This window comes from Planococcus citri, chromosome 1 (assembly GCF_950023065.1).
Source record: "Planococcus citri chromosome 1, ihPlaCitr1.1, whole genome shotgun sequence".
NCBI classification, from domain to species: Eukaryota; Metazoa; Arthropoda; class Insecta; order Hemiptera; family Pseudococcidae; genus Planococcus; species Planococcus citri.
Window position 1 is genome coordinate 79,268,286 of NC_088677.1, and position 14,088 is coordinate 79,282,373.

Sequence of the window (14,088 nt, forward strand, 5' to 3'; positions counted from 1 at the left end):
GTTTGATCTATGAAAACTCCAAAAGATCTAGTCCAAACACAAAATTCTAAATCGTATATTTTGATATAAGAAAAAGTTCTACGTACCATTTTTTTTTTTCAGAGCGCATCTTTGTAGACTTTTTTGCGTGAAAGATGTCGACAAATTAATCTTGGCCAAAATCTCAGCCGGATTTGAATGAGCGTGAGAGTGTTTGTAAAGATTCTTTTGCAAGTCTTTAAAAAAGTATCCAATTTATTTAACGAAAAAAAACTTACAGAATAAAGATGAATAATTGAATAAAAATACTTGAAATGTAGCTATGTATGCATAATAACATGTACATCCCTGGAAAAAATACTTTTAAGAAGCAGAAAACCCACCAAGTTAGAAAAAATAACTGCAAAAGAGATGTACCTACTTTACAAAATAATATCAAAGTAAAAAGTGCTTGAAAATCATTGTATGAGTATGTACATGTACCTAGGATAGAAACACTCAAATCCATTATGGGTATGAAAATGAATTTGAAAACCGGGCTGATAAGTTCCCGCCAAGCTTTTGGCTCGGTTTTCAAATGGGCGTTATTATTTCATTAGAAAGAATATTTTTATAAGATTCCTCCGATAAAAACATTGATTTTTAAAAAAAATAGATAATAACGGCCGCCCTGGTGATGGGCGCATGAACGCTTTCGGCAAATCCAATTGCGTGGTTATCTATGTCATAAACGGAGTAATACTTCTGGAGGAAAACATTTCCTAGAATCCATAGCCCTTCATCGTAAAAACGATCATGGGCAAAACCAATCGTGCATTTCATTGTAGGTATTGTAGAATCATCGTTTTCGAACAGTGGGATCTATACAGAACCATTATAAATTGCTCACATTTTTAATAAAATATTAATACTTATTGGATAAATATTCTCACATTAGGCCTACCTTAAAAGTGTAATCTTCTCCTTCAAGCGTGTATTTTTTTCCACCGATTTCGAATGTTACACTGGGCAACTTCGGGATATCTTTGCAATCGACCTGTGCGCATAAACAGTAGAGTCGTAGTATGTTTTCAGAAAAAAAAACAGCAGCGAGCTCAAAAGAAAAAAAAATGTTGAAGAAAATCCAAAATATTCCCATTATGACTTCTTTATGTTTTTATGGTTTTGGATTCTCATTAAGTTCCCAAAAAAGTACTTATCTAACTTATTCTGAATAAGCCTGATGTGGCCCTGTCTCTCTCTTTTTCTCCATATTCTCGATTACTTTCAGTTATACATATGTCACACTGAAGTTAGGTATGTGATTGACGAATTGAATAATAGAGCGGAAAAAAAGAGCCTCAACTTCAACAAATTGTGAAAAGTCGTACCTGAACCTGACCAGTAGTTGACCCTAGTAGTGGAAGTCTAGTAAAAAAGTAGGTAGCTATCATTTTTTGAAACAAAAAAACTTGGGGTGGTGAACAAAGCACCATACGATCACTTTGCCATTATATTATCCATAGCCACGCCTGAATAACTTATTTTGTTGTTTCTTCTTATTATTTTTTCAATTTCACGGTCAAAAAGTAAAATAGCTAGTAGTTGATCACAAAAATCCAGTAGTTGATCATGATTTTGTCCAGTAGTTGATCACTTGATAAATGTTATTTAAATAAGAGAAAAGGGCGGATATGCACTGAGAGTGAAATACAATGAATGTGAATAACTGGAGTCGAAGTTGTTTTTGTGAATTCGTGGGATGTTTTAATGAATTTAAGTTGTTAAATCACAATGATCAACTACTGGCTAAGAACGATTTATCCACGAATTTTGTGATTTTTAAAATTTCAAATGCACAGTTAGTATCGCTGATCTCTTCTCTTTTGAAACATAATAAAGTTTTTTCGAATTTTTTTTTTTTTTACTATGTGGTAAAACAATTATTTTGATAGCACTTCACTAAAAAAAATGTCTATCTTTGAAATGCCTTGAACATGGACATTTAAGCACTCTAAAATTCAGGATACATGATATGAAAAACAATCGAATAAGTTGGTGAAACTAGTAAGAACATGGTTTAGAATAAATGAATCGGTGGGAACGGAAAGGTAACAAGTCACATTTTTGGAAACATTTTTTTTCACGGATATAGGGGTTTCAAAGTACGGCGGATCGACTGGTGATGTCAGATTTCCGCAAAACTGCCGGGAAAGTGGTATTTGGGCGCAGAAAAAGGGCGGACCCGCATTTATGACTTTTTAGTGTGCGTAGCACACTATTGGTTTCGCTTTGAGAAATTTAAATTTCAATTGCAATGAATGTTCTCTTAAGCTATCCAACCGTTTTTTGTACCTATTGGACACCATTTGAGAATCATTAAGGCGGAGGGTATAGATTTATTTTCATTCAATTCGGATGGGTAATTGCTGAGTAATTGCAATTTTAGTTCATTATTTTAATGCATAAATTCCTAAAAAAAAAAATGGTAAAAGGGGACTTGCAAAACACCTGCCGCTCCTTGTACCCTGCTATACCCCCAGTCTATTCCATCACCAGCTGTGTTTCATTTCATTGTACCCTGTTACACCCCCAGGCTGTTAGCTGTAAATTCCAAGTGGGAGTGGTTTGGTGGGGCGTTTACCAAACAAATATATTATTTTAATGTCCTAACCCCCGAAGTGAATTCGTGGCTTAGTGGTTAGGGCATGTAGGTAGGAATAGGAAATTTAGGGACCCAGGTTCGAATCCCTTTGAGGTAAGTAGGTAGGTGGCGGATTTTTCGTAGGAAATATTGGATAGGTAAATGCTGCGGAGTAAGTACATGATGATGGTGCAAAAAAACGGATTTTGAACCCTGTAACCCCCTAATTTTAATTTATAAAAATCAAATTATGAAATATGATGATACAGTACACTCTCGATAACTCGAAATCCAAGGGGAATGGTCGTTCATTCGGCTTATAGAGGTTTTCGAGATAATCAGTTTCGAGTTATGCAGGTAAGATTTTGAGAGCGTTCGAGTTATAGAGGTCTTACGAAATGAATGACTCAAGAGATATGTAAGTGCATAAAAGATAGAAGTATGAATTGAAATATTCGAGTTATAGAGGTAAACGCCAGACAACGTACGACTTATAGAGGCTTTCTCACTATTTTTGGCAAAAGTTTAGCTTGGAGTTACAACTGAGATATTCAAGTGCATGAAAGATAGTCGTAAGAATTGAAAAATATTCAAGTTATAGAGGTAAACACCCGACAACGTACGAGTTATAGAGGCTTTCTTGCTATTTTCGGCAAAATTTTAGCTTCGAGTTACGACTGGTTTGTATAGTCAATTTCGACTTATCCGAGTAAAGTTAACATTGAGTGTTACGGAGATTTCAAGGGGAACGGAGGTTGATTCGGCTAATAGAGGTTTTTGAGTTAAAGAGTTTCGAGTTATCGAGAGTGTACTGTATTATTTTGCTAAATGAATTTTAATTTCACTTATTCCAATACTTTTTACCACCTATAGTGCCATAAGTATAGTAAAATTTAAAATTTACCTTAAGATAAGTAATTTTTACTTTTTTATGATATAAAAATTACCTTAAAATGAGTAATTTTTACACAACTTGGTTTATGTAATTTTTATTATCATGATTTAGTAAAAATTATTAAAACAAAATGATTTTTACTATTAGTATAGCAAAATTTATTAAAATGATACCTAATTTGTACTATAAGATACAGTAAAAATTATTATTGTAACTGAACAGTTGGAAATATTGAGTTTTAAAACAAATTTTATCATAGGTACTTATATTATGTATTTTTGAATGGGATCCAGTTATTGTGCTAAATATGTACCTAGTTAAAATTTTTTGTAAAAATTACTCAATTTTTTTCATGTAATTTAGAGGCAATGCGAATCCTGAACATATTTTATTAGATTTAACAATTTAAAATCAAAGGAAAATTCTGAAAATTGGTTTGAAATTTTATAAATTTGAAGACAATGGAAATTCTAAAAAAATAATATGAAAATTTGTCATTTAAATTAAGAGACACTGAGAATTCCAGAAATTAATTAAAAGTTCTGTAAGTTGTAGATAATGTGAACTTGAAAATGATATGAGTTATTGTATGTAAATTGTAATATTTATTAAGATAATGAGAATTCTGAAAAATTAGAGCCAATGTGAATTCCAAAAATTAACTTAAGTATACGTTTTGCAATTTATGGACATGAACTTGAAAATTGAATTTGAAATTTTATAATTTGAAGACAATAAGAATTCTGAAAAATTATTCAAAATTTGGTCATTTAGAGGCAATGTGAATCCTAAAAATTGATTGGAAGTTTCCTAACTCAGCAGCAATGCAAAATTCTGAAAATTTATTGAAAACTTCATGAAATTGTAGCAATGGGGAATTTGGGAAATTAATTTAAAATTTTGTAAACTAGAAATTTCTTAATTTAGAAGCAATGCAAGCCTAGAAATTATTCTGAAATATTGTAATTTGGAAGATATGAAAACACTGAAAAACAATAAAATTATTATTTTGAAGCAATCAGAGTTTCGAAAATATTATTATTTCTCATCACTGTGACATGGTTGAGTCACTTATGCACTACCTAAATATGTAATAGCGGTTATAGCTGTACAAAAGACAGCTAGCTACGCACACTTTGCAGCTTAGCTGTCTAGTTTGTAAATTTTTTTTGATTCCTTGAAAAATAACTAACATTTTTGAGAAGACCATTTTTTGAGACTTTCGGCAAAAAGTCTTAGAACTCAAGGGGTTTTTGGTCAATTTAAACGAGATAGCAGTCTAATTAATGATGTACTTAGATGTAGAATCAAGCCCCATTCGTGCCCGAGCAATTTCAAAAGAAATTTTGTCGATTGGGTGCAGAAAGGGTCTAAGTCCCATTTGTTTAGGCAGCAACAGCGCCGGCGCACGTGAATATTTTTTTTTCTAAACAGAGCTAAAAATCCTTAAGCATGTTTACCAAAAATTTTTGATTTTCAAATAAATCAGTTTTTTGTTATTCCTGAAAAGTGTGAAAATGGACTTAGCCCCTTTCCGTTCCCACCGATTCAAATCTGTCAACATATTTTTGTGAAGCTAGTTTCCAAATATTTTCAATACTGGACATTTTTCATGCAATGTGATCAACTACTGGCCGCTGATCATCTACTGGTCAGGTTACCTTATATTGAATGGTATGTCTTCGAAGACACAGAACCTGAGTATGAACTTTTTTCTAGACACCTCTCTTGAGGGATGGCTGATGGGTAAGTATCGAGTGTAGGTCGAGTTATCGAGAATTTCAAGGGGAACATTTTCAGTCGTGTAAGTTTTTCTGGTAAATATAATACTTGCAAAGTTAATTGCAAAAAATGTGAATCAGAACTGGTTACAGCTCCCATAGAATTAGCTCCGGCTGCTGGGGTAGGAGGGTTGGTTTTTTTTTGGTAGTTCAGAGGGTCAGTTTGAACACATTCCTGAAGCCTTACAGACTGGAAGTATGGTAATGCGGGGAACTACATATTAATAGATCTATGTATTGTAGCTCAAAGGCTTGTGCATTGGTTCTCCTGCCAGCAACTTTACTTGGTTTTGTTCACTCGCGAAGGCTGGCGCTGGTCCCTTCTCAATATACAGAAGTGAAGGCACCGGAGCTTTTCCCCTCTGTCCCTCTTTTCTGGTTTAGCCCACTGTCTAAGTGGATAATTTGTGCAATTTGATGTGATTAATATTATTTTTATTAATTATGGAACAATGGATATTTCTCTGATCTTACTGGTCATTGCCTGGAGGTATATCTTGAATAATAAGGACTTTGTGTAATTGATTTCTGACAATACTCTTAGCTTGAGTAGAGCCCGCGAAAGAGACGGAAAATAAATAGGGTAAGGTTGCCAAAAACGTACCACTTCCTAAATCCTACCACTGCTACTTTTCTAGAAGTAGAACTCCTGTGTTGCCACTTACTATACAAAAATAATCAGCCAAATTGACTAATGTTTGGGTAACTTATCAGTTTATCACGATTTAAAGAAAATATGTGGTTCTGATCTATATTTTTTTTGGTGTATATAAGGTGTTGGAGCCCTGATAGGATTAAGCAAGTGGAATTTTTTTCAATGGATCACATGAAACACATATTTATACTCATTTCATCGCGCACAGATGTAATTTATGAGTATATTTTATGGCAGTGCTGCCAGTTATTCAAAAAAGGCCCAAGTTGTCTAAATTGTACCACGTGAGGTTTCCTAAATCATACCATTACATTTTGCATAACATGCAATGAGTTACCTAAAATGTACCAGGTAAAAACTATACAAAAACCGAATAAAAAGCTTCAAGGCAAACATGTAGTATTTTTTTCATTTTACAAATCAAAATATGTGTTATAATGGATACAAATGAAAACCTTATGCTTTTTCTTGAATTTTTTTCACCTCATTTCATCTACTTCCTTCAAAATAGGTATGACTAAAATGACTGAGTAGTACAACTTGGGGAACTAGTGGTATGATTTAGGAGACTAGTTTCCCAAATTGTACCATTTGAAGACCACTGAAATATCTCCAATCGTTGACAAATAAATTACTCAATTGATACCTACGTCATTTAATAGACAAGGTTTCAAGCTACAATTTTAAAAAAAATCAGTCAAAAAGAATGAAAATTGGGCTCTCTGGGTCCTAAAAACCAAACAGTGGTACGATTTAGGCAACCTTACCCTGCAGTGTCAGTAAGTAGTGAAATATGCTTATTTAGTTTAATTAATGCACTTTTTCCCTATGGGTGTAGATTAGGGTGGTTCAAAGAACAATAGAAAAAATTTTATGTTTCAATTTTTTGAGCTTACCCCCGAGAAGTGTTCCATTTGGTTTGGTCTGAAAACACTTCACAAAAAATTTCAGGTCAAAAAAATAATATTTAGAGGTCGCACATGAGAGTTAAATGTTGAGAAGGTATGAGCACGTCAAGCAAAAACTTCCCACAGTTGTGCGCCGGGGAACGCAGCGTTGCATCCCCTCATTGGATTGAAGCAGATTACAACATGTTATCCCCTCTACAATGCATGACAAGTAAATCTAGTCCTTGGTGAGCTTTTTAAGATGTTATTAATGATGAGTCAACGACAATTTTTCAATTCCAAAGATCACTGAAGGTGAAAATATAACATACTTACAAAAGATTTGAAAAGTAAAGAAAAAAGTAGGAGTATGAATTTGAGGTTGTATTATTCTATTCCACTTTGAAACCAAAGGGAAACAATTTATAGGATAAATTTACGTTGAAATATGAATATTTTATAAGATTCAGCACTTCTAGTTGAATAGTTGATGTTTTATCAACTACATATTATCAATGTAAGAGCTATTACCTACTTAGTAAAAATGGAATTTTTTTATTTCTAAATTCCATAATTTGGATTCAAATGAATTCTACAGCAGAAAAATCATAATCAATACTTTGGAATAGTTGTTTTAAAAACCCCAAAAAAATTGGTATCACTTAATAAGTTGTAGTGGGGATGCCACTCTCAGTACTGTTGCATAGAATCAACCCCATTGAGCTTCATTGCGTTTCCCCCTGCACCATCATGGGAAGTATTGGGCTTTCACGTGCTTGTAGCTCTCAACATTCAACGCTTGTGCGCGACCAAGAAAAATAATTCGCAAAAATGCTCTGAATATAGAACCATCGCATTAATGAGCCATGCTCTAAAGCTACTACTATCCATCATAAATGCCAGAATTGAAAAGAAGATAGATGAAAATCTAAGCGAAACACAATATGGCTTTGTAGCAAAAAAAGGGACTAGAGACGCAATCGCCCTGCTGAAAGTGATCATCCAAAGAGCACTGAATGCAAACAGGGAAATTATTGCTTGCTTCGTCGACTATGAAAAAGCATTTGATCGTGTCAACCATGAGAGGATGTTGGAGATCCTGAAGAAATACAATATCGATGACAAAGACCTGCGGATAATCAAGAACTTGTACTGGGAGCAGAGCGCAAACATCAAGTTTGGAACTGAGTACTTGGAGAATAGATGTGGTATAAAGAGAGGTGTGAGACAAGGATGTCCCCTCTCACCTAGGCTGTTCAACGTGTACGCAGAAGAAATAATGAGAGAAGCGCGAATCAAACAAACTGGATTCAAGATCAACGGCCGCGGCAAGAGAATAAATGAAATAAGCTACGCAGATGACAAAGTGATCCTTGCTGAAACAGAAGCGCAGATGCAGAAAATGATCAACCAAATCAACAGTGCTGGATTAAAATATGGAATGAAGATAAATGCAGGCAAGACCAAGGTGATGAGATTTACAAAAGCAGACTTCAAGGAGGTCAAAATCAACATTGGAACTCAGGAAATTGAAAATGTAAATCAGTTCAGATACCTTGGAGCGCTGATAAATAATGATGGTAGAGATCATAAAGAAATTAAATCACGGATTGGAATGGCAAAAAGCGCCTTTAACAACCTAGCCAATGTGCTGGGAAATCGAACGATGAGTCTAGCTCTGAGAAAGAGAATTATGAGATGCTACGTATGGACCGTTCTGAAGTATTCCTGTGAAACATGGACCATGAGTGCAGAATGCGAGAAGAAAATATCTGCTTTTGAGATGTGGTGCTATCGAAGGCTACTACGGATCTCATGGAAGGACTTCATCACCAACCAGGAAGTATTAGTAAGAATAGAAGAGGAGCGGAAAGTCGTAGTAGAAGATATAAAGAACAGAAAGCTAAAGTATATAGCTCATAAAATACAAGAAAACGGTATTTTCATGCTAGCGGTACAGGGGAAAATTCAAGGAAGAACTACAAGAGGGAGGAAACGATCGGAGATGCTAACAACAAACTCACCGGCCAACTCTCCCTGTAAGACCCTGAAAGAAACTATCAGATACGCTAGAAACCGGCTGATATAGATGGAAGTATACGCTATCTCCTGTAAAGGAGCGCGACTACGACAACGACGGCGCGACCTCTAAATATTATTATTTTTCAACAAAATTTTTATGGTGTCATTTTTTCATCAAAAGGAACAAAAATAGGAGGTAAGACCTTAAGATTTCAAAAAAAATGTTACATGAACCACCCTAGTGTAGATCATAATATCTATACATAAAGCTTAAGACTTGTACAAAAGGCATAACCTAACCATGTCTTATTATTTTCACGTTACTTCATCGCTAATTAATAATAATTAAGCTTAAAAACCTAACATTATTATTAAGATTATTATATTCACTAAGGCGAGTCCTAAGATGCGAGCAAAGGATTGTGTCCATTATAAAATAATTCTATGGTATGTGTATTTATTTAGTAGGTATTTTTGAATGATTCTGTGTATAGGGTGACAGGTTTTATCGTATTACTCTACCTACAGGGTGCCCTGAAATACCGAGCACCCCTAAGAAAGTTTTCTACTAAAATACTTTGGTTGGTCACAGTGAATGATAATAATAATAGCACATGATTGGTTGTTGGACTGGAGAGATAACATTCCACCAATCATATGCATCTATTTCACGTTGCCAACCTATATTTTTAATGAAAAACTTTCTTAGGGGTGCTCGATATTTCTGGGCACCCTGTACTCCGAGGTATCCAGGACAAGGTAATTATTCCTTCCCTAAGGAATAATTATTGACTAAACCACCAAACTAAAGAATTAAAATAATTAACTACTCCCCATCCAATAATCCCAAGTCTCACTCTATCATGCTATTTTTTTCCTTCTTAAAACCGCTATTTTCCCGCTCTATAAAGGTAAACATACCTATTTAATTATTGCACTTACTGTACGACGTGTCTCATCAGCCTTTATAGCTTTATATATTGCGCTTATACTTTCTTTCGGTCCATGAATGTGAGGAATGCCAGTTTGAACTGAGGCTTTCGTTTCTGAATCCACGTTGGTTTGATTTGGGCCAATTTGTAATGAAACGCTATGTGTGAAAGAGAGTATTGTAGTCTTGAATTTGTATTATCGAATAATTTAGATGGACATTATGAGTTACCTACTTTTCAATTGGAATGAACCATCTACCCCATGGTTCAATTTCCTTCACGTAATTCAACGGGCCCCGAAACTTTGACTCGTCTACACCACATAACGTTAATTCACCACCATTGGTATCCGATGTATTCCTAATTATTTGGAAATGAACAAATTAGGCATTTCTTCAAGATCAATGTTAATAATTAGGAAATTGAATAAACTGTCTATGCCAGCTTCATCTTCAGCGGTGCTTGATTGTGGTGTACTCGTATTATTAATTAAATAAATAAAACTTAATTTTACCTGGTAAAATAAAATGCAAATTTATTCTCTCGATTGAGCTTCTGGCAAAGTTGTGTGATGATGTTATCGGACGGTCTCGAGTAATCATATTTTAATCCGAAATGACCTAAGTGTGGATTGTGCAGATAAATTGTTCTGACGTCAACAATTTCAAGAAATTCTGTGTTCTTGAGTTTAACTCCATGCAACTGTAACGTCGTCGTAATTTTTGTTTTTTAATAATCAAACCAAAGCTGTTCATAATGTGATTTTGAGTTTCGTGATTAAAACACGGAATTTCCATCAACTATTGCTCGCTAATCGTTGAACTTGTGAATTTATGCTTGACTTACTGTTATTGTATCATATGAACAAAATCCAGTTAACTCTCCTGATCCTTGATATACTTGTTCTATTTCTTCTTGACAATTTGGCTTTGTTGGTTGTTTGTACGTTGTTGAGATCTTGTGGTCATATAAATGAATGCTCTCTGTCGAACACATGGCAAAATTTCTATCATTTTCTCATGCGCTTTGCAGAATGCAGTTATTGCAAAATTGCTGCAGCGTTGCATTGGAAAACATTAGAAAGAAAGCTTGATTTGCTATTCACTACTTGAAGATTATTTTTTCTTACCATTTTCACATACCGAAGCATTGCAGCTTTTTGAGAGTACCCATAGCTGGGAGGATTCTGTTTCGAAAATCATTTGAAACTCTTGAGGTGGCGTTCCAATTGAAACAGTACCGTAATACACATACTGAAAAGTAAATGTACATAATGTTCAGAATCTATTTCATATGTGCGGATGTTATCATTTGATCAGTAAGCAGAAAGTCTATTATGCAGAGGGTGTTGGGGAGAATCGTCTGGCAAAATTGAAGGATATCTATGTATTGTAGATTAGGGTGGATCGCGAAAAATTCAGTAGAGATCTTCATCTTGAGTTGAAAATTACCCAAAAGAAAATGTAAGATCCGGAGGTGCTCGTGGAGGAGAGATTTGAGCCCCCAAGAGGAAGCGTTTTCATAAGAAACCGTGATGCTAACTTCAAAAAATCAAAAAAAGTTGTAAGTTTTTTTCTGTTTTTTTTGTTTTTTGTTTTGTTTTTCGCTTACTTTTGTACGATTGTTTAATATACCGTTTGCTTAGTTTTCAGTGCATTGCAACGTTTGATTAAAATTACTTTGAAAACTAAATTAAGGTTTCAAACTTTCGAGAATACTGTATTTCGGAATGTTTATTTAGATTTTTTTCCCACCTTGATCGAAAAATTGGCGGGGTTTTCAATTTTTCATTTTTAAACAGGTTTTGAAATTCAGAATTTTTGGTTAAAACGTGAAAAATTTCATTTAATCATGAATCTGATGCATTATTTTTGTAAAATTAGCGAGAGACAGAGAGGCAAGAGATTATTTTCGAATTTCGATTTCATTTTTAGTTTTCAATTCTTCCAAAGGTGTAAATTTTATTCTCAGTTTTTGATTTTTGTTTTCATAGTTTTCGGTTTCATTTTTTTAAGCTTTTTAATTTTATTTTAGAGTTTTTATTTTTACTTTCATTTATTGATTTTATATGTTTTGTTTTTCATTTACTTTTCAAAATTTTCAATTACATACCTACTTTTTCGCGGGTTCGTATTTTTTTAAAAGTTTTCTATTCAATTTTGAATTTCAATATTTATCTACTTTTTAAAATGCGATTCGAACGGGGCTGCGATTTTTGGAAAGAGCATTGTTTAAAACCCCAAAAAACAAATTTTCGGTTGCCCAAGTTCATTTTTCGATTTTTGGCGAATTTTTGAAAATTCAAAATTGACTGTTTTTGGTGATTATGCTTTTTTTCAAAAGTTCGTACTGATCAATAAAAATGGTCAAAATACGAGTAAGTCCCAAAACTAATAATAATTTCCCAAATCCAAATTTCATCATTTCCAGCCATTCTGGAGCCTCCAGCGCGATTTTTCAATTTCTCCAGAATTTTGAATTTGCTCCAGAAGGCGTGAATATGAAGTTGGGCAGCTAAAAATCGAGTTGTATATTACACTCGACCTGTTTAACGAGTTTATCTACATTTGAGCCGATTTTGGGAGTGACACCTCAAGAGTGGTTTTTTGAGGTGTTACTCTCAAATTCAAAATTTCGCCAAAAATCGAAAAATGAACTTGGGCAGCTGAAAATGTGGTTTTGGGGGTTTTAGACTATGCTCTTTCCAAAAATCGCGGTCCCCTTCAAATCGGAGTGTGACACCTCAAGAGGTTCCCTTGTAAGCTATGAGATACGTAGCGGACTATCTATAGGTATATGAAATACGAGTATCAGTGGTTTGAGTCAATCCCTTTTGTAAATAATCAATGTGATTTAAATATTAATTAATCGATTTGTTGATTCATTTATTTGAAATATGACAATGTTTTGGTTTAGAATGGTTTCTACCTGACAAGTAATTAAAGTCCCTTTACTTTTGTGTTTTGTCCTTAGAAGATCGTTTTTATTTCTAAGTAGGAAATGGAATTTTCAATTGGCCTGATTGAGCTACTTAGTTTTATATGTGATTGATTCTAATGTTTCGTTGTAAATTAATCCTATTCTATCCCATCTTACCTACCCACTTACGTAAGTATTCCTATCTATTTTTCTTACTCCTGAAATCTCTAAATCCAGATAATTACTCACCAATCTTCTCAATGACAACGGCTCCCTTGTCAATGATATCCTAAAAAAAATTGTGGAAAACTATGTATAGTTTTGCCATTTGCACGAAAACTAAGCTTTCACATAAATTTATAGCCTACGTAGTTTAAAAATGAATTTCATTTACCGTATACCACTTCCAGAAGTTGAAACATTTCTCGCGTTAAATAGTTGTAAAAAAAAGAAAACAATATAAAAATACTGTGACATCATTTTCGACCAATGATTATTTTTCATCGTAAACTTACGCGAACGACTGAAAACATTTAAACTGGTTCAATTTTTCCTGGAGTACTTTATTTATATCGACTCTCTAATCTTTTTTTAAAATCAGTTTGAAAATAATCAATTTCCATACTCGTTTTCCGAGAAGCTCGTATGTACGATTCACATCCTGTATATGAAAATTATATTTATCATCGATGCTTCTGCGAATTATTTTGGTGAAAATCATATATGTATTTCAACGCTCGGTTGATGATTATTTCTCAGTGTTGGAATTTTCAGCGTCGTTGTGTTATCTAGCTGTTGAAATTTTCTGAATAATGGAAATATTTTTATTGCGTTGTACAAAAAGTATCTACATAGTGGGGGCTCACATAAGGATCAATTGCACCCCCTCCCCATCTGTTGGTCCTCTGCGGAAACTTTTTTCTTGAAGGTGGAGTCCCAAGAAACATTTCTAGCTCTTGTGCTCAAAAAATAATAAAAATAGGTTTTACCTTCTTACAAAATGGTAGCATTTTGGTTGAACCCCTCCCCCTGTCTTAAAATCAATATTGTCTCCTTTTTACGCGTGAGCGATGCAATTTGCTCGAAGATCGTTTGAAAGTATGCTGTCCAAACTAATGTTCACTGTAGAATTCAGATTTTGGGCCAATTTTAGTGTCCAGAACGCAGGGACGGGGATGGTCACTGACTTAAATTCGGCAGAAATAGGATAAAAGAGGAGTGTGGTATCGAAATCAAGGTATTTGGGGGTGAAAATTACGATTTTGATGTTAATTTAGTAGTCTAACCCTCCGTGACTCCAAAGGGGCGTGGTCACTGGTCCTAAATTAAAATCTGTTAAAACATTTTGGAAAAGTCGAATGTGGTGTCAAAATCATAGGTTTCTACAAGTGAAAA

The 14,088-nt window shown here is 34.1% G+C and overlaps 1 protein-coding gene and 1 long non-coding RNA gene across 2 annotated transcripts in view; one reads left to right on the forward strand and one right to left on the reverse strand.

The window, feature by feature from the left end:
* The window catches only part of LOC135835928 (uncharacterized), a 174,679-nt gene that overhangs the window by 119,986 nt on the left and 40,605 nt on the right, over window positions 1-14,088 (forward strand). The window lies entirely within an intron of this gene.
* Window positions 217-13,245, reverse strand: LOC135835701 (lysosomal aspartic protease-like). Its single transcript, XM_065350094.1, has 9 exons — window positions 13,088-13,245; window positions 12,943-12,982; window positions 10,904-11,027; window positions 10,621-10,757; window positions 10,289-10,476; window positions 10,009-10,134; window positions 9,785-9,932; window positions 923-1,015; window positions 217-840 (listed from the first exon to the last, which is right to left on the reverse strand). The coding sequence occupies exons 1-9, from the start codon at window positions 13,195-13,197 to the stop codon at window positions 622-624; spliced, it is 1,185 nt and encodes a 394-aa protein (XP_065206166.1). The 5' UTR covers window positions 13,198-13,245; the 3' UTR covers window positions 217-621.